This window comes from Acomys minous (assembly GCF_964271855.1).
Source record: "Acomys minous genome assembly, chromosome: 9".
NCBI lineage: Eukaryota > Metazoa > Chordata > Mammalia > Rodentia > Muridae > Acomys > Acomys minous.
The window spans coordinates 47,201,416-47,225,999 of record NC_140490.1 but is presented as its reverse complement, the minus strand read 5'-3'; the positions used below and the strand labels follow the sequence as shown (position 1 = coordinate 47,225,999).

Sequence of the window (24,584 nt, the reverse complement as noted above, 5' to 3'; positions counted from 1 at the left end):
TTTATCAGCAATAAAAAAAAAAAAGAAGGCATTTTCCAGCAGTCTCTGTTTATCTGGATCCCTGAGCGCACAGGCCTGGGATGAAGATTTGGACCTTATGGATGGCCCGCCAGATAAGCAGGTGTGCCCCAGCCTCTTCCCTCACGGGGGCGTTAGGTAGCCTTCTGTCGGCCTTTTCAAGGCTTTTGCTCATTGCAGCGTTAGCTGATGATGTCATCTCCCTTTCTAACTTGGAACCAGGCAACTTTACGTTCCCAGCAAACAGATGGACAACAAGGTTGAAATAGGATCTTGTACTGAAATAGTCTTTGACTCACATTCTCTTTGCTCATGAGGGAAACTTGCCTCTGTGTTCTTGCAGAGGGCCAACACGGAGAAGCCAGGGCATCCAGAGTTGTTGGCCTCCACTCTCAGTGTACATTTTATGTCTTTCTTCCTTGTCAAGGTTGGAATTCTGCTAATATGGCAGTATCATCCAGTTTGCTTTGGCAGAACACCTGGCCTTTTGCCCCCAAGTCAATGTTAAAAAATAAAATTAAAAAAATTTATGTCAACCTTCTATTTTTGTCCACCTCCCTGCTCCCCAAAGGTGCTGACAAGGGAAAAAAGGGAAGCTTGATTTCACCGTAATTTTATTTTGGGAAGTGAGGGTGCTGTGACGGAACTTAGTTGCCTTGGGCCCCAGGGTTCTAGTGACCACTGCATCAGGAGTTTTCTGTGTGACTTCAGGGTGTATTCAAGGTACTTCCTTACCAAATGGTGAAGCCTCGGTGGATATGCTGCTCAATAAATAACAAGTATCCAACCTAGCATGTGATGTGCTGCTTATCAGAGCACTTGGGCAAGGTCATGTTGTTGTATTCACAAAGGATCCAATTGCTCTGAGACTGAAGCCATTCTTATTCTGTAAGAGCAAGGACCGGTCCATTTAAAGGCTTGCTTACATCAAGACTATTATATAGGATGCTCTCTACTCTGTCCTGACAGAAGGGGTAATGATGTTCATGCCTTTGCGATTCTGCAAAGTGAAAAAAAAAACCATACACATATAGGCATATATATACAAAAATAATATACGCGCACATGTGTGTGAATGTGACAAGACAGCAGGAGGAGTCCAGCCGAAGAGAGAGAGAGGTGACTGATGGGTTATGGGAGGGACAAGTAAGAACGAGGTCCAGCGATGGATACTGTGAAAAATGCCATGATGAACCTCATTGTTTTGCACCCCGACTTTAAAAATTAATTAGGAAGATGATAAACCTTGAGTAACGTCTTGTGGGAGGAGGGGCTGTCCGTCAGTAGCCGGGGCAAGGAAGAACGGCCTCTGTGTCCGGAGCTCAGACCGGAAGCGGAAGCGAGGAGGCATGAGACGATGAAGAGCATGGCGGTGTCGGCTGCCTCGCATTTTGTTCCGTTTGCAGTAGTTATTTAGACGGTTAGCCAGCCGCCTCTGTGATGTGCTGATCGACTGTGTAAAATCCAGGTGTAGGATTGCATTTCATGAGGTCATTTGATGAAAAGTGTTTAAATATTTATTTATTTATTTATTTATTTATTACATAATAGTGACTTCCAAGTAGAGGGGAGGGTCTGTCTATCTTTGAGCAAATGTTTGCTGAAGTCACAGGCTGACATCTTAGCGGGCTCAAGGGTGTTTTTCTTGCCGTACAGGTGGAAATGACTGGAGTCTCAACTGAACCTCAAATGGTTAAGCTTGTCCCACAGTGGGGACAACTTAATGCATATACTGTGTTTTGTTGACACTTTCCTGGAGTGCCAGCCACTAACTATTTAAAAACAGGATACTTAGGGAGGTGAGGCAGCCCTGGGAGAGTTAGCCTGGTCTATATAGTGAGTTCCAGGATGGCTAGGAGTACGTAGAGAAAGCCTAGTTAAAAAACAACAGCAGCTGCTGCAGCAGCAGCAAGCAGCAACAATAACAGCAACACACACACACACACACACACACACACACACACACACACGTTTCAGCACTTACTTGTTTTACAGATAGCTGTGTCCCTTTACCTTGCCAAACCTTCTTCATACACAAGACACAGGTTTTTTGGTTTTGTTTTTTTTTCTTTTCTCATGTATCACAGGTGGGCAGCGGGTTTGTCCATTGCAGTGCTGAAGGGGACTGAAAACAGCTGAAAGGGAAAATTGAAGCCAGGGTTCCGCCAAGCACAAGAGAGGAGCTTACATGTCTTTGATTTGTTTTGATTAAATTCCAAGATGATACAATCATCTGACTATTAAAATAATTAGGTGCCTTGTTTTCTATCTAGAGGTGCGATGGTTCCAGACGGGCAGAGTAGAATACACTTGTGATGGGATGATGAAACACGAACAATTATACTGCTGTGATTTTCCCTCCTTCCTTCCATCTTTTTTCCCTCCTTTTTTTCTTTTGAAAAACAGGGTCTCACACGGTAGCCCAGGCAGAAATGAAACTCACTATGTAGCCCCGTCTGTTTCAAACTCTGGCAATCATCCTGGCTCCTCCTTCTCCATGCTGGTATTACAGGTGCGAGTCACTAGGCCCAGCTGATTTATTTATTATCTTTAGTTTTTTTCTTTTTTTCTTTCTTTTTTTTTTTTCTGGTACTGGGCATTGAAGGTAGAGTGCTACACAAGCTGGAAAAGGGCTGTAACTCCTTAGTGCAACTTCAGCCGCAGACTTGCCCTTGAGAAGGTTAGGACCGGTGACCTGCTCTCAGGGACCGTGAGATATCTCAGAGAGCAAGTCTTTGGGTACGTGCGACAAAAGGAGAAGCAGGTAAAACTGTAGCATGCATAAGATATGAGGGGTTTCGAAGGCTACACCTGCACATCAGAACCCATTACATGAGAAATCAGTGCTAAATATACAGACCTAAACATAACTTCTTGAAAATGAGGAAATATTCTTCCAAAGAAAAATGATCCTCCCTCCCCCCGCCCCCCCCCCCCCCCCAGCCACAGAAAAGGGAATGTTAAGCTCAAATCTTTAGGGCATTGCATATAATAAAAACTTTACCAAAGGAAAATTCTGTTCCAGTAAATTTTTTTTCCCCATGAAATGCAGGCCAGCTGATGAGACACCCACTCCCTGGAGAAAACCCTTCAAAAATAACTCCTGCACACACATATGAGTGAGAAGAAGCGATGATAAGTTAGAGTTAATGGAACAGAAGAAAAACACACCAGGGGTAGAAGTGACAGAATCTTGCGAAGATTCAGTAAAATATCAAAGATTAGGGATGCAGATAGACACGACCACGTGCAAGTTTTAGGGAAGGCAAGTTAGGGGATAACAGGTGCAAAACTCAGACAATAGCTAATTTAAAAAACAGGAGAAGTGGTTCTTTTTTAAGTGAAGTATATATGACCCAAACTGACCTAAGCAGAGAGCTCCAGTGGGTCGGGCACTGCAGAAGCCCCGCACTGCTTCGTCCCATGAGCCTCTTGCTGCCCACCCGGCTCCGGACTTTGCTGTTTTTAAGAGACGTGTAAGGGCGCAGCAGAACAAGGTGGGTGGTAGTCTTCCATGGCACACATCAGATCTGAGGACAGTCTCATCCGACGCAGTTATTGTGGGTGCCATGCTTTGAAGAGCATTTTTTATTTTTGACTGCACTTAACTTTGAAACATGACAGGTGTAACCCCCATTCTCCCCCAGTTCTTTTCCAAGTGAAGGTTAGCTAATGCCATCCTTCCTGCTTGTAAGGTACTCGCTGGGGAGATGAAAGATGCCCCTACTTTGGTAGCTAAGTACAACTAACTCGTCCCACCCCACAGTTGATAGGAAGCCGCCAGGCTGCCTGCTGGTGAGATCATGCAGAAACACAAGGAGTTTATGTGGCCTCGGCACAGTGGTTTTTGCCATTTTTGTGTGCTAGAAGCTTGTGATTTATATATGAGTTTACCACATTAGATGCCATTTTGAAAGGGGCCCTTCTTAGAAAATGAACTAAAAAAGGTGTGACTCATGAAAATTTAACAACCAAATTTCAGTTTTTCCATGAAGGTGGTAATGGTTGTGTAATCTTCAAGTCCACTGAAGCAGCATAGGTGTGAACTTCCAAAGTCTGTAATAATCTTAAGGCTGCTTCTCCCCAACATGGCAGCATGAGCTCCCCAACATGGCAGTGTGAGCTCCCCAACATGGCAGTGTGAGCTCCCCAACATGGCAGTGTGAGCTCCCCAACATGGCAGTGTGAGCTCCCCAACATGGCAGTGTGAGATACCCAACATGGCAGTGTGAGATACCCAACATGGCAGTGTGAGATACCCAACATGGCAGTGTGAGCCTGAAAGCTGCAGGAGTGCAGCTATGCTCCTGCTGTGTTGTGCTTCAGGCTGTGGAGAGAGACGTTTCAATGAGATCATGTGACTTTTCCAACTCAATTTTCCCCATTTTGAATGTGACGCTTTCTTTACACATGTATGAAATGAAATGATAGCTGTTTAGCTGGCTCTGATATCAGAAAAGGGCTTTGCACAGTTAAATTTTGCTAGCTTTATACTGATGTGCCAAATGTTTCACATAAAGGTTTGCTTGATTTATTACTTTGAAAGGTTTATTTTATCTAATTTGTGGAACCAACAGAGAATTGTTAGGAAAATTGTGACTGAATTGTTTGACTTTAAAGTTTATTGTGAAAATGAATTTTCATTTTGAGAGAAGGTCTTGTTTGCTATGTAGCCCAGGCTGGCCTATATAACTCATGACATTCTTGCCCTGGCTGCTTGAGTGCTGCATTTATGGACGTCTGCTACCATACCTATCAAAGCATAACTTAAATAAAAAGATAAATATTGAATATGTATTTGGTGTGGTGGAGGGTGTGGATGTAGAGGTCAGAGGACAATTTGTCAGGACCGGCAGTCTCACAACCAACATGTAGGTTCCAGGGATCAAACTAGGCTTAGTAGCAATTACCTATACTGATGAGCCATCTTGATAGCCCATCTAGTCTTTTCTTATGCCAGACTACAATGGTTTTATAACACTGCCCATTACATAATATATATATTATTATTGCTTTATACATACATGAAATGATGATTATTTCCAATTCATTGGTCTCAGATTTGGGGAAAACTTTTCTGTTTTTCCTTTTTTAAAAAATGTTTTTTTTTTTTAATTAGAGGATGTTCCTATGTAGCCCAGGCTGCCTTCAAATGTGTGGCAATCCTCCTGCCTCAGCCTCCTAAGTGCTGGCATATGTGCCATCACATCTGCTTTGAAAACTTTAAATTTGCTTTGGCTTTAATTGTGTATTGCTTTTATATGAATGTGACTATATTATAAGTTAACATATTTTAATTATTATTAATCAAGATTTTGATATGGCTTTCTTTGGGAAGATCTGAAATTCAGATTAAGAAAGGAACCTTTGGGGCTGGAGAGATAGCTCAGTGGATGAGAGCACTGTCTGCTCTTCCAGAGGTCCTAAATTCAATCCCCAGCAACCACATGGTGGCTCACAACCATCTATACTGAAATCTGATGCCCTCTTCTGACATGCAGGTGTGTATGCAGATGGAACACTCATACATAAAACAAATAAAATAAAACCTTTTTTAAAAATGAAAATTAAAAAAAGAAAGGAACTTTTATTCCGATGGTGGTCAGTAGGATTATACTGATGAGCAATTTATAAACCATGTTCTCACTCAGAAAGATAAAAATACTTTCTAGATTATGGTGCTTAGGTTTGCTTCTGAGACATATCAGTGGGCTATTTATTTTTCTAGTCCAATGAGGCAATTCTTTCTCAGGCAGCATGAGGGCTTCCTTCTTCCTACCCGATAATATATCTCTGGCTTCTTTCTTTAGTCCCTTTCCTTCCTTCCTTTTTCCACTTCCCTTCTTGATGTGTAGCACTGACTCGGTTCCTATTTTATCCCGGGCCAGGACCGCAGTGTAGTGCCGAGCATTGCCCCATCCCAGAGCCTCATACTGTGTTCCCCTTCCTAGGATTTGGAGAGAGCAAGAGCTTCCGTCTCATGAGGCACCGTGCTAGCAACTTTACAGATCTCTCATTTACTTTCACAACAACTAGTACACTGTGCACCAAACTTTAAGAAAACAGTTTAAGTGTCAGTATTCAGCCTGCATGTGTGTCTGGGTATGACGTGCATGCAGTGCCCTTGGAAGCAAGAAGAGGACATCTGATCCCCTCGGGACTGGAATTACAGCTGTGAGCTGCCTTGTGGGTGCTGGAAATTGAGCCCTGGTCCTCTGGAAGAGCAGCCAGTGCTCTTAACCACTGAGCCATCTCCCCTGACTTTCATCCTTCTTATATTACGGGAAAAGACCGAGTTTGACTGGATTAATGTTAAATAACTTGTGGGAAGTCACATAACTATTAAGAGTGGGTGGTAGAGTTTGTGGGAGTAAACCCGTGCTTCCCTTACAGAATGTTGCTTTCTGTGGGTGACCTTACCTCTTGGTAATTTCAATGGTAGCCACTGCCTAAATCAGTGCAGTTCCTAAATGGCTTTCTACTCGGTCAGCTCTGTTTGGATGGCCCAGCAGATGGGCCTGGGCCTCAGCTTAGAGACTGGTGAGATTCTGCAGGGTTGGTGTGGCATCTTCATCTTTCCACTTCTCTTAACCATCCCGCAGCCCCAGCTACGCCAGCAGCCTGGTCTCTGCTTGGCCTCATCTCCTACATCCAAATAGATGCCAAATTCCATCAGTTCTGCTTCTGAAGTCTCTTTTCCTTTGCACCTTAGCCCTTCTTTCTTCAGGCGTGTCTACCTTAGGAGAAGCTTCTCTAAACTCTCCAGTCTAAGTCTAACCTCATGTCACCGGCCACCTGCTTTGCCTGGCTCAGTCATCCCCGCATCATCTGCCTCTAAGCTATGTGAAGACCCAAACTGAATCCTGAGGTGAAAGGTCTGTTTCTTGATTGCCTTGTTGACTCTTCCCCTAGTTGCCACAGCATGTGGTCTTCAAGTGTGCTGCCTGGTCACAAGGGTTTGTTTGTCTCACCGTCACCTGGGCTGAGAAGTCTTAAGGGACAGGGCTATTGTTTTCCTTACCTTTATCTTCCTAGCCCCAGGCAGCTTATCTGAGAGCTCGGTAAACACTGGGGCGTGGGGGATGACTGTTTACCTACAGACCCCTTAGATAGATCTGAAAGAGTCATTTGTGTATTCTTGCAACTCTCAGCATATTTAGTGTTAAACTTTGACTGCAACTTTTGTAAATTTGCATGGTTGAAAATAATGGCGATGTTCAGTTATATGTGTGTGTGTGTGTGTGTGTGTGTGTGTGTGTGTGTGTGTGTCACTGTGTCCAAAAGCAGTATGATTATTGCCTAACCTGTATTTTCATTCATATTGGCGGTGGCTTCTCCCTTATCTTGCTGATAAGAGCCACCACCTTAATTGCAGGGTGATGGAAAAAGTGGACTCTGTGTTGAACTTTGGCTTGAAGCTCGGGAGACTGGCATCAACCCTAAGGAACGATCTGCCCTGTTAGGAAGGGTTCTGTTTATCTTTCCTGTCTCTTTTCCATCGGGAATGGTTACTATACCAACAATCTTTCTGGAGGGAGGTGATTTGGGGCCCCAAGCCCACTCAATCTGAGGCCAGCTGTTCTTCCTCATAGTCTTCACTAAATACTTATCTTTCTCACTAATCCAGATTCTGACCTAATTTCAGGTCTCCCTTGAGCCAGATACTTAAACCTCCCCATGCACTGTCTTTAAACTCACTTGTTTGGGTTCAAATATCTTTGCAAGCTCAAATGGCCTTTGGTTGTATGAGTTTAGGTCCCCTCTTTTTTTTGGGAGGGGGTGCGCCAAAACAGGGTTTCTCTGTGTAGCTTTGGTCACTCTGTAGACCAGGCTGGCTTCAAACTCAGAGATCTGCCTGCCCCTGCCTCCTGAGTGTACCATCACAGCTTGGTCTTTATTAAAAATGAAACTAATTTGCTTCCACCTTTTTCTTTCTTTCTTTCTGTTTTGTTTTCTTTTTTGTTTTTTGGTTTGTTTGTTTGTTTGTTTTGGTTTTTCAAGACAGGGTTTCTCTGTGTAGCCTTGGCTGTCGTGGACTAACTTTGTAAACTAGGCTGGCCTTGAACTCACAGCGATCTGCCTGCCTCTGCCTCTCCCTCTGCTGGGATTAAAGGCGTGCACCACCACTGCCCTGCTGCTTCCACCTTTTCAAGGGCCCTAGTTTTTGGCATCTGTGAGCCTATTCCTCTCAGGCCTTCGTTAGCTGCTAAGGTAAAGCAAGGTTGCAGAGAGCCCACAGAAAAATCCCTGTGCCAGAGGAAGGCTCTTTTAAAACTGGTTTGGGCTTGTATTTGTGACCTATGGGTTCCCCTCCCCCCACCCCCCTATCCCCGGCAGTGAGAGGGAGAAGCCTTCCATTCATTAAAAGTACAGTACTAATTAAGTGCCCACAGCTATGGCATGCTACTCCTGTTTCTGGATTGTCATTAAGAAAGAAAACAACTAGTTTCGTTACTGGTGTGCTTTTCACACTATTTGTTGACAAAGCACTTGAAGTGAAATCATGGCTAAGTAAACTAAGACCTCTCCTAACTACATTTGCCCACATCAGATGCACGTGGACAGACAGGTACATACTTGAGAAGATGTGCCAGGGGTGGGGTGGGGATGGGGTGGGGGTGGGGTGGGAGGGTGGAGCTTGAGGGGGGTACTTGAGGGGAGCGGAGGAGGCTGTTAAAAGTAAAAGAGAAAAGGTGGTGGCCGGTGAAGATACACACAGAAAGACAGCAAGAGCTAAAGGCCAAAGTGAAGCTTGTGGGCTGGCAAGAGGAAGCGCAGTGGGGTGGCTAGCGCCACCCAGCTCGGGATTCCCGGTCGACTCCAGATCCCAACCGGAGAGCTTTGCGCTCTGCCTGCATGGGATCGGACAGGGTTAAGGCTATCACCTGCAGTCGAAGAGCGACCCAGATGGAAAGTAGGAAGTGCGGCGCCGAGCTTCCTGTATAAATAAACGCTCTGACTGCTGCGCCCAAAGCCGCTGGCTGGTTCTGCAAGGTTCCTGCCTGTCAAGACAAGGAGGCGGAGAGGGACTCCTCCTCTTCCCGAGCTGTAGGTCTGGGCGTGGAGTCCTGTGGCAATCCTGCAAAAGTGTAAAGCTGTCAGCCAGGCAGAGCACGCTGCGCTGCGAGAGGGGAAAGAGAATGAGAGAGTCCCTCCTCCCCCGTGTGCCAGCTGCCCAGGCTGGCGCAGGCTGGACCTGCTAGAGAGAAGCCAGCAGTCCGAGGACCTCCGCCCCAGCCAGGTAGGTCTAGAAGGGGTGCTTGTGCTCAGGATGGATGCAGGCGGTGCAAGCCAGGAAGGCTGCTAGCTTAAGAGAGGGACAGGACTGAGGCTACTACTCCGTGGATTTTGCTAAATTCTGTTTTCATGGCTTAAGCCATGCAGAACTGCATGCATTTTGAGTGCCTCAAACACCTGTTAACTTTAAAAAGACAAAAACAAAAACAAGTGCCTTTGAAAAGGTCGAAACAAATTAGTTTCATTTCTGATAAGACGATCTTTATAAACTGTGTCATAAATTGCGTATTGGACCAGTCCTCTGGTGTTTCTTGAGGAGAGACTGACAGTTGGCATTGTCTTGGCTGTCTACCTTCTGTTATTTGGAAACGCACAGTAACATGTTGACACACAAAGCTATGACTATTATGTTACGTTAATGGTGGAGTCTGGGCTACACAGTATGGTAATGGTGATTATTTTTTATCAGGTAATTGCTGATGAGAGAGAGAGAGAGAGAGAGAGAGAGAGAGAGAGAGAGAGAGAGAGAGAGAGAGAGAGAGAGAGAAATTGATTTTGAGGCTCTGCTCTATTTTCAAGTTGATGTCAAAATGAAACTGATCTGTTTTCACGGAGGGAAGGTATCTTGGCTAACCCCATCTAGGGCCCCTTTTCTTGGTAGTCTCAGAGATTCCGCTGTCAGCCCTCACGATGCACACCCCTCTACCCGCTCATTTCTGAGAGTACAGTTCTCTGTGTGTTTCCACTGTGCCTGTCACTTTCTTCTTGCTTTCAGCCCCAGGTCCCTTATCAAAACCTGAGCTGTAAATCTTAACGCGGCCATCGGGGCTCCGGTTAGGCATTTCTGACTGTTGATGTGAACACGGGGAGGTTTGAAAGATGTCTTCAGCATTTCCGAAGCAGCGGATGAGGGGTGTCCCTGCCCAGAAGCAAAATAAATGAACTTTGAGATGACTCAGTTTTTAGGGTGTGGGTAAGAGGCAAAAAGGAGTCCAGTCAGTCTCCACTGGGTTGCTGGCAGCTAAAGTAGCTGCTGCAGCTTTCTCTGAAGTGAATTTCTTGGTCTCTGCATCCATTCCTAGCTGGCTCCCACCTCCTTCCTGGATCTTTGTAAACCTTACTCCTTTCTGTCACGGGGATCAGACCCTTAAGTATTTCTGAACCGACCTTGGAGAGAAAGAGAGGGAAAAAGGAGGAATGAAATCCAAGGCAGATCCATAAAGCCGCTTGGAGACAGCTACATTATGAAGTCCAAGGCTACCAGTTCATCCACCTCGTACCCTTGTGCACCTTTGGTTGGCATTTTCTGCTTTTGAGTGAGCATCAAGTTGGAAGTGATGGAGGGAGGGAGGGAGGGAGAGACGGAGAAGCAGAGGGAGACAGAGTGAGTTAGTTCTGTTTCTAAAGCACCTTCTAAAATGCCTATCTGAATGAGTGAAAAATAGCAAGATTTAACATGTGCAGTGAACGTGAAAAAGTTGTCAAATAGCAGAATGGGCATGCTTGGCTTTTTATTTAAAATAAATAGTAAGAGAAAACTTGACCTAAAAATCCCCCAGGCCAGTCACCCTAGATAAGTCAAGGCTGGAAGGCAGGCCTCAGTGTGGCCAAACACCGACCATTTACCCAGGGTTTTTACAAATATTTACAGTCATTGATGCCAACTATCTTTGTGCTGAGCCCCGAAGAATATTCTGAGCATTCCAAAGCCTCATTCTCATGAATGGCCTCCGTTCACTGGCAGTTCTCAAGGCATCCAGATTTCTAAACTAGGTCAGCGTAAGACATGTCTTTTAAAAATAATCAGTTTTGGGATCTCAGATTATGAGTCCGGTTTTTATGGCCAAATTGTACAAGCAAAAGGGCGAGTATGCGCTCTCTAGAAAGAAAAAAGTTTGTTTTATCTACCCAGCAAGACCATCCAGCTTCCTGGAAAACATCTTTCTTTTCAACAGTGTGAATACTTTTAATCAGGAAAAAAAAAAGTGTATTTGAAATTTCTTTCTGGAAAAATTGTTTCAATATTTTAGAAGCCTAGGAACATTTAGACACACTGGGGATTGTTTCTCTGAAGCTTCTGCTAGTCCAGCCTTCTGTGTCTCCCCTGGCTTTGATATGACCACGTGTTCTTTCCTTAGGTGGGATTCCTGGTATTTGGTATCTAACCAGCTAAGCCAGCGGATAGGAATCATCCCCCCTCAGGAGCTAGGGCAAGAACAGAGTCTCAACCGTTCTGCAGACGGACCCTGCTTTGTGCAACTGATTATTCTGGATGTGGGAAAGGGACCAGGCTGCCACTCGAGTCATGCTTAGCACTTTAAGGAGTGGGTGTCTGAGGCTACTGCTCTGCAGTTTAGAGACATTTTCTCTGGAGATTTCTGCCTTAGCTTGTAGACACTTCCTAGTTATACTAACTTACCAATGTCTCTGCTTTTGATTTATTAGGAGTAAATGCGGATGAGAACCAGGCCTTTAGAATATAGTCACAAAATTGATCTATTGTTTAGTGACTCTTTTCAAGGTGCTAGATGCTGGGGGACATAAAGATGTGCCACATGTGGTGGCCTCTGTCCTGGGGGAATTGGTACCTTGGAATCAAGTTTGATTTAGGTGGAAACCTCTATTTATAGTGTTTTTACAGAATACAAAAACTGTTTTGATGTTTTTTCATTTCAGCCACGTGCTTTTTGTTACTTGATTTTTGATGCTGTTTTTTCCTGATATCATTTGAGTCTTATGTAAGTTGGAGCTGTGACCACACCTGCGTCTGTTTGTCTCACTTTGTCTGATTTTGCAGTGCAGAGGTTTACACCCAAGACCCCACATATGATAGTTTGGTCCTCTCCCCCTGACCTATACCCTCAGCCTTGAACATTTATGTTAGATTTTTTTTTTTTAAAAGGACCCTACTGATGGATTGATTGTGTGTGTGGAGGTCAAAGGACGATTTACAGGATTTTTCACCTTGTGGCTTCTGGGTAACAAAATCGAGAGGTCAGACTTGTCAGTAAATGCCTTTCCCAGCTGAGCTATCTCACAATCCTATTTTAATTTGTTTTTGTTTTTGTTTTTGTGACAGGGTTTTTCTGTGTAGCCTTGGCTGTCCTGGACTCACTTTGTAGACCAGGCTGGCCTGATACTCAACAGAGATCCACCTGCCTCTGCCTTCCGAGTGCTAGGATCACAGGTGTGCACCACTACACCCCGCTTATTAATTTATTTTCACCTTTAGGTGAGATGTTAGTTTTATACTAACTTTTTTTTTTCATTTAAATTTGGCATTTGCTATTGTTAACCGGACTTTGAGTAGTTCTAAAGCTACTGCAGCACACTTCAGTAGTTATTAAAAACAGAAAGCTTGGGGAGTGGAGAGGTCGCTCAGAAGTTAAGAGGATGTAGGACCCAGCTTTGGTTCCTAGCACCCACATTGTAACTCCATTTTCAGGGCATCTGATGCCTTCTTCTGGCCTCTGTGGGCATCAGTCATACATGTGGTTCATGTACATACATGCAGGCAAAACAGTCATACACATTAAAAAAAAAGTCTTAAAACAAACAAAATGAAAAACTACGTTTCAGAGAGTAAAAGTGACCAGCACTCCTCCAACATGGTATAAACAGTTTCTTGTGTGTAATTGGATTCTTTGTTTTTTCCTTTCTTATTACTAAAATACTTAATCTATTTGATGAACATGTGCCTGTGTGAGTTTGGGTGCACCATGTATGTATATGCAGGTGCCCATAGAGGCCAGGGGGTATCAGACTCCCTGGAGCTACAATTACAGATGTTGTGAGTCACCTACTGTGGTGCTGGGATCCATACTGTGGGTTCTGGGTCCTTTTCAAAAGCAGTAAGGACTTGTAACTGCTGGGCCATCTCTCCAGGCCATGGTTTAGGTGGAAAACACCATTTGAATCAATCACACACCTCATGTTTAGAGCAAGGAGGTTCCATGTCTGGTCATATTGATTAGGAACATGCTTTGGAAGGTTTGCATCCCTGAAGTCTAATTAATTCCCCTGAAGTCATGAGTTTGAACTGGACCTTTCTGTCAACTTGTTCATCGAGAAGACAGAATAAGGGAATTCTCTCCTCTCTCTCATGGAATGGTGACTGAAACCATAGATCCACAAGTTTTCCTGTATTATGTGACATCATCTGCTGAGAATGTCCCCAACTAGCTTCCTTCTGTACATAGGGGCTGGGTTTTATCACCTTAATGACCCATTATCTAACAGGTATGGAATTTGGTTCACTGTGGTTTGACTTTGTTTCTTCCATTATAGATTCTGGTTACAAGAGTATTTGGGAAAGGCAATGCAAAAATCTATGTCCCAAACCTCCTTCAGTGGGAGGTCAGCAATTCCACTTCCAAGCTGGTCTCATGAAAATTTGTTTCTCATTAAAATTTCTCTGGAAGCTTACAAGTTTTACAGGAGGGAACAATATTTATATATACTTTTATTCATTTGGAGAGCAGTATTTTTTCTTTTTGGTTTAGACATTCATGCTTTGGTGACTGTGGTTTCCTGGTAATGTCCTGACCCTAGAAGTCAGCCTGAGCCTTGTTTTCTGTAGCTTTCTGAAGCGCCACGTCTCCTCGGTCTGTTAATTACATTATTGTCCAACCTGCCTGTCAGAGGCATTCCTTCCTGCTTTTGGGGCTTTGTTGTTGTGCCAGGCAAGGGGGAAGAAAATTATTCAGTGGGGCTGGGTGAATACTTGTGGGAGGTGAGAGAACCAATGATTAAAGGAAGGGGTGGGCAGGACATGGCCGGTGGTGAGGAGGGAGCTGTCATGGTGAGTGTAAAGCCACAGGCCAAGAGCAGCGAGCCATAGGCCTCATACACACTCCTACCTTCTCTGCTAAGTTTGCATGGCTGTGAAAACTGGAAGGGGTTTCTACGTCTTGGACCTCACTCTGCAGTATAAAGAGAACGTGGAATAAGGACAAGAAAAAGGGATTGAGGTTTTTTGTTTTTTGTTTTTTTGAGAAAGGGGAATAGTGTTTTATAAGGATAAAACTAGACATCTCAGATGCACTATACTCTGGAGGGTTAGGGTTACTATGTCATGATGTAAACACACACACACACACATACACACACACACACACACAGAGAGATGGTCATGTTCACATATCTCTTCCAACATTTATTCTGTAGAGAAAACATTTTAAAGTTGGGTCTCATTAAAATAGTTTCCTGGACTTTATTCATCTGTGAATTGTAAGCAGCAGAGAACTTATTCTTTAGGAAATAGTCCTTGGTGAGACTTAAGACACCCTTCCTGGCACTGTAGATGTAGTTCAGCCAGTGGAGTGCTTGCCTAGTGTGCATGAATCCCAGGCCCAGGCCCCAGCACCGCATAAGGCCAGGCATGATGGTGCTTGCCTATAATCCTTGCCCTCAGGAGATAGAGTCAGGAGAATGTTGAAACTCAGGGCTATCCTGGGCTATGTGGGACGCTGCTCCTTCCCTAAAGATGCTCCCGTGCCTCCTTCCTCATGCTCTTTCTTCTTTTCCACTCAACAAAAAGATGATGGTGATAGTTAAACACTGGGTATAACATTTCCACATATCGCCTACTTTCTGTGCATGTGATGGTGGTCCCACTGATTATAACAAAGCAAGTGTATTCCTATAGCCGAATGAGGTGCCACAGTAAATTCTGTATGTGTTGTGACTGTTCCGGCATAAACAAAGGCAGTGCAATGCCTGTTGCACAGCAACCCAGGCCATACAGTTACATCTGATAGGCAATAGTTGGTGATGGTAATGCGCAATAACGTTACTGATTGTGTTGTGTTTTTATTGTTATTTGAATCTACTACCACTGTGTATTTAAAAAGTGTCTGCTGTGAAGCTTCAGGCCACCTTTCACAGCCTCTTGTCTTGTGTTCACCATGTCCCTTATTACAGTGAAAAGCCAGGCTGAGTGACCCACTCATGCCCTCTAGGCTTGTGTGGTGCATGAGGGTGCTCACACAGTGACCAGATCTGCCCAGTTGTTAGGGTGCTCACACAGTGACCAGACCTCCCCAGTTGTTAAGCAGTGCATGACTGAGTTCACGTATCAGTGCTGTTCCCAGAAGATTGTGGTCTGCAAGCTACAAAGTTGTGATCTTACTTCTGTCAGTGAAACTGTGGAGACGAAGGTTTTTAAGACCAAGGAATTGTTGGCTTAGGTGTCTGGTCTTTGTCTCTCAGTTTCTCTGGCTGAAGCCATGAGATGAGGGCGAAGAGAGACATCCTTTTCAAGCCACACTTCTCAGCCCTACTGCCTCGAGGTTGGGGGGATGGGCATCAACACCCATCACATCTAAGAACTAAATATTTCTTGGGCTCGCCGATGCCACTGAAGATCCCCTCATCTCTGGTATCAATAGCCACCAAGTCCCTTATGAGGAACATCTTGTTTGTGCTCCCTGGCTTTGAGCACTATTCGCTTGAAAGGCAGCTGCATAGATATGAACCATGCTTCAGAAGTCGTCTTTCCCTGAGTCCTGGTGAGTCTGCCCGCGATCCACCCACTCTTGCTGTCACGGGGCGGGCAGGGGACCTGCTGGTGATGTTACTGAAACGCACTGGTTCATCTTGTCCCCGAATGATCGGAACATTGGTCAGAGAGCCAAGTAGGAAAGGCAAGCACACTGCCTACTGTGGAGGGCTGCCAGGAGCCCTTGCCTTCCTTAGCACCTCTGCTGCCCTTGCTGTTGCTCTAGCTACACTCCCAGTGACTACACCTGCCTGCCATTCGAGACCCGGTTTAGAGCGCAGCGTCAGCTAACGACTAATGGTGGCAGTTTACTAGCCTTACCCAGCACTAGTTAAGTCGTCAATTGGTCCTGTTAAAAAAAACATGAGCCAGTAGCTAAAATAAACTACTCCACTGCACTGCAGCGCAAAGGTCAACAACAGTGCAATCAGCGTCTGCGTTTTGAGGTTCCAAATCTGTGGATTTTGATGGCGAGTCGAAAGTATTCAGAAAGTGGGGCTGGAAAATTGGCTCAACAGTTAAGAGCAAACATTGCTCTTGCATAGGACCGGAGCTTGGTTCCCAGCATCTTTATCAGATTGATTATCTGTGGCTCTAGCTCTAGGGGATCTGTTGCCCTCTTTTGGCTCCTGTTGGCACTGCCTCGTGTGTGCGCGCGCGCGCGCGCACACACACACACACACACACATACACACACACATACACACACACACACACACACACACACACACACACACTCTCTCTCTCTCTCTCTCTCTACATACATACATAAGAGTGAGAAAATAAAACAATTTTTAATAGCTATTCAGAAAGGGCCAGCAAAGCGATCCAGTTGGTAAGGACCCTTGCTGCCGCCAAGCCTGGCAACCTGAGTTTGATTCCTGAGACCTACATTGAGGAAGGAGAAAACTACCCAGCAAGTTGCCCTCTGACCTCCACACTGTGCACCGTAGGATGCCTGCACCACTCCATCCCTTCAGAAGTGAATGTTTAAAAAAAAAAACAGTTGTATGTGTACTAAGCTTATGCAGATTTTTCTTGTCATCATTCCCTCAACAAAACAATATGATGATTATTCGTATGGCTTTTATATTGCGTTAGCTATTATTTAAGGCATTCGGGAGGGTATGCACTGGTTATGTGCGATACCGTGCCATTTAGTATAAGGGACACGAGCGTCTGAGTTGTGGCACCGGAGGGGAGGATGTTCTGAGTTGATGCCTTGTGAATGCTGAGGGACAGCCACATGCATTCACTGCTGTGCTTAGCCAGTGTAGGGAGAGACTTCTTACCAAGGCAGAGGCGAGAGCTTCAGATTGCCGTCTTCCATTCTGCTAATTCTTCTAGAGTAGACAGAGCCTGAGACCCTGTATCCGTTACACAAACTGGCACTTGAGCTGCACTGCCACAGGGCCTGCCCTTCTCAAAGCCTTCCCTTGGAAGCTCCCTCCTGTAGCTCTGCAGCCAGCCTCCTTGTACAATAGCCCAGCGCCTTACAAGGGCACATCAACATTTTGAGAGCATTCATGTGATTCCTCTTCTGTTTGGTCCTTGTTCTCGAGTCATTGGAGCATAGCTGGGAATTAAGACCTCAGCACAGATGAACTACCAGACTTGTACTGATGTTCTGGTTTATCAATACTACCCGGCCGACTCACTTTGCTGGTGCTCTCTCTTCTGCTCAGTCGCTGTAACTGTGCTCTGTCCATTTCTCTAAATGTTTTGCGAGGTGCTAAGACAACTTAGAGAGATTCCCAAATAACTACGTTAGTGTCCTAATCAAATGCTTTTCCTTCCAATTAGATCATCTTGTGTATGTGTACACATACACACACACACACACACACACACACACACACACACACATACACACGCAGTAACTGTCTGATTTTGAATAGTCAAACAGGCACAAGCTACCTAAGTTAAAAATACTCTGAATGTTGGCTCTCACCGCCCTCGGAGTTTCGGGAGCAGATTGCTTTTTCAGGCCTCCAGCGGAATATGGAAATTCCTCCTGCGTCCTGTGCTTCCAGCACAGCTTCTCAAGTATTCCTTTCTTTGGCAAGCCTAATGAAAACACAGGAGGGAAGCGACTTGCCTGCCCTTTCCTATCAGACAGCACTTGCTTCTCATAACAAACGCTTCGTGGTGCAAGAGACACTTGGAGCAGATAGAAGGCCTCTCTGTTCCTGGTAATTTTGTACAGGATGGTTGAAAGCCATCTTCCTTCCTTGCACGGTCTGGCCATAGAGCTAGGTATATATAAACAAGTGAAACCTGCCACAAGCCTTTGAAAGCTGAAACCCGAAGGCAGCTGCCAGATTTCTCTTCTTTCCAGCACGCCCTTGTACTCTCTGCCAAAATTCTTTCCCAGGGGATTCTGGACACCCAGTGAGATGCACAGTTACATTTGTAATAACTGTAAAGGTAATTATGATTGTTACCTTGCAAGTGGGAGGGTGGATAAATCAAAATCCCTTTCCTATCTTAGATTAAGAGTGTGAGGCAGAACAAGCCACACAAGCCAGTGGGCCGGTCTGAGTGAGCGGGCAGCTCTCTCTGGAAGGAAGGCTTTTCTTGAAGCCTGAAAGGGAAAGAGGATGAAATGCCTGTATGCCTACAATGGCGTGGCTAGTGAGGGGATGGGGTGGCTAGTGAGGGGGATGGGGTGGCTAGTGAGGGGGATGGGGTGGCTAGTGAGGGGATGGAGTGGCTAGTGAGGGGATGGAGTGGCTAGTGTGGGGGATGGGGTGGCTAGTGTGGGGATGGGGTGGCTAGTGAGGGGATGGGGTGGCTAGTGAGGGGATGGGGTGGCTAGTGAGGGGATGGGGTGGCTAGTGAGGGGATGGGGTGGCTAGTGAGGGGATGGGGTGGCTAGTGAGGGGGATGGGGTGGCTAGTGAGGGGATGGGGTGGCTAGTGAGGGGGATGGGGTGGCTAGTGAGGGGATGGGGTGGCTAGTGAGGGGATGGGGTGGCTAGTGAGGGGATGGGGTGGCTAGTGAGGGGGATGGGGTGGCTAGTGAGGGGGATGGGGTGGCTAGTGAGGGGATGGGGTGGCTAGTGAGGGGATGGGGTGGCTAGTGAGGGGATGGGGTGGCTGCTGAGGGGATGGGGTGGCTAGTGAGGGGATGGGGTGGCTAGTGAGGGGGATGGGGTGGCTAGTGAGGGGATGGGGTGGCTAGTGAGGGGGATGGGGTGGCTAGTGAGGGGATGGGGTGGCTAGTGAGGGGGATGGGGTGGCTAGTGAGGGGATGGGGTGGCTAGTGAGGGGATGGGGTGGCTAGTGAGGGGGATGGGGTGGCTAGTGAGGGGATGGGGTGGCTAGTGAGGGGGATGGGGTGGCTAGTGAGGGGGATGGGGTGGCTAGTGAGGGGATGGGGTGGCTAGTGAGGGGATGGGGTGGCTAGTGAGGGGATGGGGTGGCTAGTGAGGGGGATGGGGTGGCTAGTGAGGGGATGGGGTGGCTAGTGAGGGGGATGGGGTGGCTAGTGAGGGGATGGGGTGGCTAGTGAGGGGGATGGGGTGGCTAGTGAGGGGGATGGGGTGGCTAGTGAGGGGATGGGGTGGCTAGTGAGGGGATGGGGTGGCTAGTGAGGGGATGGGGTGGCTAGTGAGGGGGATGGGGTGGCTAGTGAGGGGGATGGGGTGGCTAGTGAGGGGGATGGAGTGGCTAGTGAGGGGGATGGGGTGGCTAGTGAGGGGATGGGGTGGCTAGTGAGGGGATGGGGTGGCTAGTGAGACCATCTATCCATCGTCTCTGCAATGTAAAAGGGTTTTATGTTTTAAATATTTTATGTATAAATATGGCTTACTTTTTAGTCTTCTTAGAACTTTGGTTTCATGGCCTCTAGGCAGGTAACTCACAAACTAAGGAGTAAAATCTTAGCTATGACTAAGAGACATGTTTAGATTTCAGTAGATCTTGTTTAATACAATCAATAGTTCTGTCTTAAAAAAATGACTGTGAGCCATGTCGAGTGGAGCACACCTTTAATCCTGGCACTTGGAAGGCAGAGGCTGGTGATCTCTGTGAGTCTGAGGCCATCCTTGTTTACATAGAGGGTTGCAGGGCAGCCAAGGCTACATAGAGAGACCCTGTCTCAGAAAATAAACAAACAAAACAAACCATAACTGTGTCTGATACCCTATAAGAGGTACCCAGTTATGTCTGTGTTTTCAGGAATACATTAAAATTTTTGTCCCATATAGAGAGTGAGATATCTTAGCAGTGAGAGGCACTTCCAGTGTCAGCCTTTCAAATCAAGTTAGTTCCTAGAATCTGCACAGTTCAGTCCCTGGAGAGAACGAACTCCCTCCTATTGTCATTTGACCACAGAAGTGTACCATGGCATCACACACACACACACACACACACACACACACACGGCTTTAAATAGCCCTATATGCAGTTTCCTTCTGGAAAGCAATACCAGGCAAGGCCATAAGAAAGTGAGCAGTAGCCAGATTTGAAGAACAGCATTGTGTCTTCACAGTAGCACCGCCCCCCCCCCCAACTGGCATCTTAAATTCTTATTTATTTACAGTGATCTCACTGTATAGCCCAGGCTGACTTTGAACTAAAGATTCTCCTGCCTCTGCCTCCTGAGTTCTGGGATTATAGATGTGTGCCACCATGCCTGGCTCTAGTTGGCTCTGAAGGGTAACTGATATTTGAGGTCTGAGGTGGTTCTGAGTTGTGAAAGTCCCTGTTGCCCTACTCAGGAAGAATTTACTGGCTGTATTCAGATGAGAAGAAGATGTAGTTAGGGGGAAATTGGTGAGACCTCGAGTGTGGTGCATTGGGAAGATGACCCGAGTGATGATTATCTGGCCATAGTCTAGAAAAAGGTGACATCATTCTCTCTCTCTCTCTCTCTCTCTCTCTCTCTCTCTCTCTCTCTCTCTCTCTCTCTCTCTCTCTTTTACATGACCACAAATGGAAATCTGAAATCTCAAAGTTTCAAGCCTGATGTGTGTATTAATTGGGTTTTAGTTTGCTCTCAGATGATAGCTCTTTAATCATTAGTAAAATGAGAACACGGAGTCTTGAATTTTATTGGGTTTTTGCCCAGGAATAGCATGCCTTCCACATTGGATTTAGTTTCTTCTTTAACTTATTTTGAACCAAGTCATCTATTACTACTTAGGTTACTAGGGTTAGTAACTGTTGACACGTTCTAGTTGGTGAACGAAGATCTCATTGACTTTCCCCTTTTCTGTCACCTCCAATTTTGTTTTCATTCTTGCTTTAGTGTTCTTGTATCTCTATATAAGTTGTGATGTTCATCCTCTTGTTTCCATCAATGAAGAACCATGTATATGGTGATGGCCCCAAAAGATATTCATGTTGCTAAAAAGTCTCATCTCACAGTGACATCTATAGCTGTCATAATGTTGTAACTTAACACATTACCCACATTTGTGTGACGCTGGTATAAACAAACATATAGGTGTACCAGTCATACATAGCATATACAATTATGTGTAGTGAATAATGAAGAAACTATGTTAAGGGCTTATATGTTTCTTCTACTATACCTTTTATTAATATTTTATTGTGTACTTCTGGCAAATAAAAGTATTTATTTATTTTGCAAAATGGTCTTCTGGGTTAGTAGCAGCCTTATATATCCTGTATTTACTGTGTCTCTTGATTGCATTATTTCTTCTTATGCTTGGTACACTGTGTTCATTCATCTGTGGATGTGTGTTTGGTTTGATTTCTCTTCTTGCAGTCATGAATAATGCTTCTCTGAACAGTACTAATAATGCAATGATGTAGACATGCCTCCTTAAGACGCCGATATCAGTGCTGTTGGGAGCACATACCCAGACATGGAATTGCCGGAACACATGATCATTCCTTTCTCGTGTTCCTGAGGGTGAACTCAGGGCCTCACACACCCTAAACAAGTGCTGTACCACTGAGCAGCAGCCCATCCCATTTGATAGTTCTTGAACTTTTTTTTTTTTTTTGAGAGACATCCTGTTTGTAAGTATCGGGCCATTGAAGAATCCACTGTAGTGACTGTAGTGATGTCCTGTGTCAGTTACCTTTCTGTTGCTACGATAAGATACCGCGCGCCCAGAAGCACCTTCAGGAAGAAAGTTTATTTTGGTCAATGGTTCCAGAGGGCTAGAGTCCATAATGGTGAGGATGCCATGGCTGTAGGGAGCCAGAGCTGGAAGCTGGCTGTTCACAGTTCCTTGGCACCCCAGGACACATCGAATGAACTAAGATTGGGGTGAAGCTATAAGCTCTCAAAGCCTGTGCTTTCTCCTCCAGGCTCCTTCCTACCTCCTAAAGGCTTCCTAGCCTCCTCAAACAGCACCACTAACTGGGGACCGGTTGTTCAAATATGGGACTCTGTGTGTGTGTGTGGGGGGACATTTCTCCTTCAAACCACTGCTTCTATCTCCCAAATGGAATGTTAGTTTATAGCACTAATTTCCTATCTTCTGTGCCAGCTTTATAAGGCATAGTTAACGATGCACTATGTTTTAAGATAGTATGCGTACACACGAAATGAGTAAATCAAGATCATTAATGTAATCATCACCTCTCATGCTTATTTCTGTTTTCCTGGTTAAGAATCATTTAAAAATCTGCTCTCAGCCATTGCCAAGTATACAATGCTCTTATTCTTGTTAGCTGGAGTCACTGTGCTGTACTGTTGTTCTCCAAACTTACTCATCCTGCCCACCTGGAATTGTACACTCGACCAACGTCTCTTCCCTGCCTTGCATCCATTTCAGTCCCACAGCTAGCTTACATGATATGAATCAGGGCAATGAGGTGAGGTCAGCTTAAATTTCAGGGCTCGGGGAAGACCTTGCCAAGATCATACCCCATCCCTCGGTTCTCAGAAACGTATCACCTGGACTTTTAGAAATCACGGAGGGTTGAGGAATGAGGATTGCTTAGCCAGACCCCCTAATACAGGTCTTTTCTGTTAGCTGTACCAATAGCAATAACATCTCTTACTTTGGGTTTTCCTTAGGGACAGAGGAGACTGAAGACAGGCGTATAGGCTCCGTGGATGGGCTCCAGTGTCTGACCATGACTGCTGAAAACCCAGCCTCTGGAGGGCTGATTCCTGCCCCCCTTGTCACTTGCAAGCTCTGCCTGTGCGAACAGTCTCTGGACAAGATGACCATGCTCCAAGAATGCCAGTGCATCTACTGTACACCTGTAAGTTTTCCTTAACGTTTGCACCATGGGAAAGTTACAAAGGGGAAAAAAATGGTGAACGTCACAGGATATATTCTGTGGTATATTTAGATTTTACGTTATGTGGTGTGGCAGAGTTTGGAATGGCCCTGGGACCCAATGCATGCTAGGGCAGGGCTCTATCCTGACCTTTGAGATTTTGAGACAAGCAGATATGCATACATGTTGCTCCAGTTTGCTCTTAACTTGCTATGTAGCCCAGGCTGGACTTGAACTCATATCTCCTTCCTCAGTCTCCCAAGTTCTGGGTTAGCTGTGCCCCACCACATCTAGAGAAATGTAATTATCGAGGAAGTACAGTCTTCCTCTTCTGAAGAGTCTAGTTGAGGAACGAAGCAAAACATTGAGTGTGTCCTAAGGGAGCCACCGTCTCTAAGAAGTTCTCCACGTGTTGGAAACGGTGAGAAAAATCAGGTAGGAGCTTAATGAGATGTCTTTCATGTCTTCTAGTCTGTTACTTCTAAAATGTGCTGGATAATCCCTCCTCTGCATTAGTAAGCAGCAGCAACCATGACAGGCGTGTCCAGGGGTGAACTTGCCTCTTCTTGTGCTGTTCGTCATCAATGCCTGCCACCTTTGTTACTGGCTTCCTTAAAGGATGCTTGGTTCATGTATCAAGATGGGAGGCAGAAGGAGGGGGTTCCACAGGGCTGAGAGATGGCAAAGGATGGTGCCATTGATTTATCCAGGACGCACCTGTCAGGCAGCACCTGTGTCCTGGGCACTCATCTCAGGCAGCAGTGATTCTCAGTTAGAAGAATGAAACTCAGAAAAGATCTTTGCTCCTGGGAGCTTACGGTCCAGAGGTTCTCAACGTGTGGGTCCCGACCCCCACACGGGTGGCACATCAGAGATCTGGTATATCAACTGTTTATATTATGATTCAAAGCAGAAGCAAAATTCCAGTAATGAAGTGGCAGCAAAAAATAATTTTATGGTGGTGGTGGTGGTGGGGGTCACCTGACATGAGGAACTGTATTAAAGGGTGGCAGCATTAAGGCAGGTTGAGAACCGCTGTTATAATCCATCAAAGAGGGCTGTAAAACAAACACCAAGCAGAATAAACAGGAGAGGCATAGAAGATTGGGAAACGGAGCTTGGGAGAAAAGCAAAATCCATTAAAGGGGAGTAGGGAGGGGTGTGGGCCTAGGGAAGACACTGCGTTTTCGAGGGTTTAGGAGTAACACTGATGTTGCTGCTTCATCCTGCCAGTGTGTGTCGCTTTATGGGAAAGGAGGAAGAGTTCTTGCCCTCTCAGGGTGGCCATTTTCCTCTGGTCTTGCTTACATTCTGAACCCGGCTGTGGGAAGCAATGGCTTCTCTGTCTTTCTTACATGCTTTGGCCCTTCCCACTTTTAGGGACTCATGAACCAGAAGCAGCATTTAGTGAAAACCAGGATGGAGATTTTCTCTGAGGGTGCCTGGTGTTTAAGGGCAGGGCATGAGCGTACATAGTGCAGAATTCAGGCTTGTACGTCAATGCTAGGAGAAGACTAACCAGCCGAAGGTTGCCTTTCATCTCTGGAAGGAGCTAATGTTGACACGTTATTGTTTCAGTAGGTTTTAGTTCCTAATTAAAAACAGTACAACTGCTTCTG

At 45.6% G+C, this 24,584-nt stretch overlaps 1 protein-coding gene across 2 annotated transcripts in view; it reads left to right on the top strand.

The window, feature by feature from the left end:
• Positions 1-24,584, top strand: part of RNF144B (ring finger protein 144B) — a 146,001-nt gene that overhangs the window by 72,286 nt on the left and 49,131 nt on the right. The window contains exons 1-2 of one of the 2 annotated variants that reach the window (XM_084794709.1): positions 8,738-9,259; positions 22,757-22,947. In XM_084794709.1, the coding sequence (XP_084650835.1) occupies positions 22,816-22,947 (132 nt within the window). In that variant the 5' untranslated portion in view covers positions 8,738-9,259; positions 22,757-22,815. Of the gene's footprint in view, positions 1-8,737; positions 9,260-22,756; positions 22,948-24,584 lie in introns of those variants that run through there. The other variant, XM_084794710.1, reaches the window with a different exon arrangement.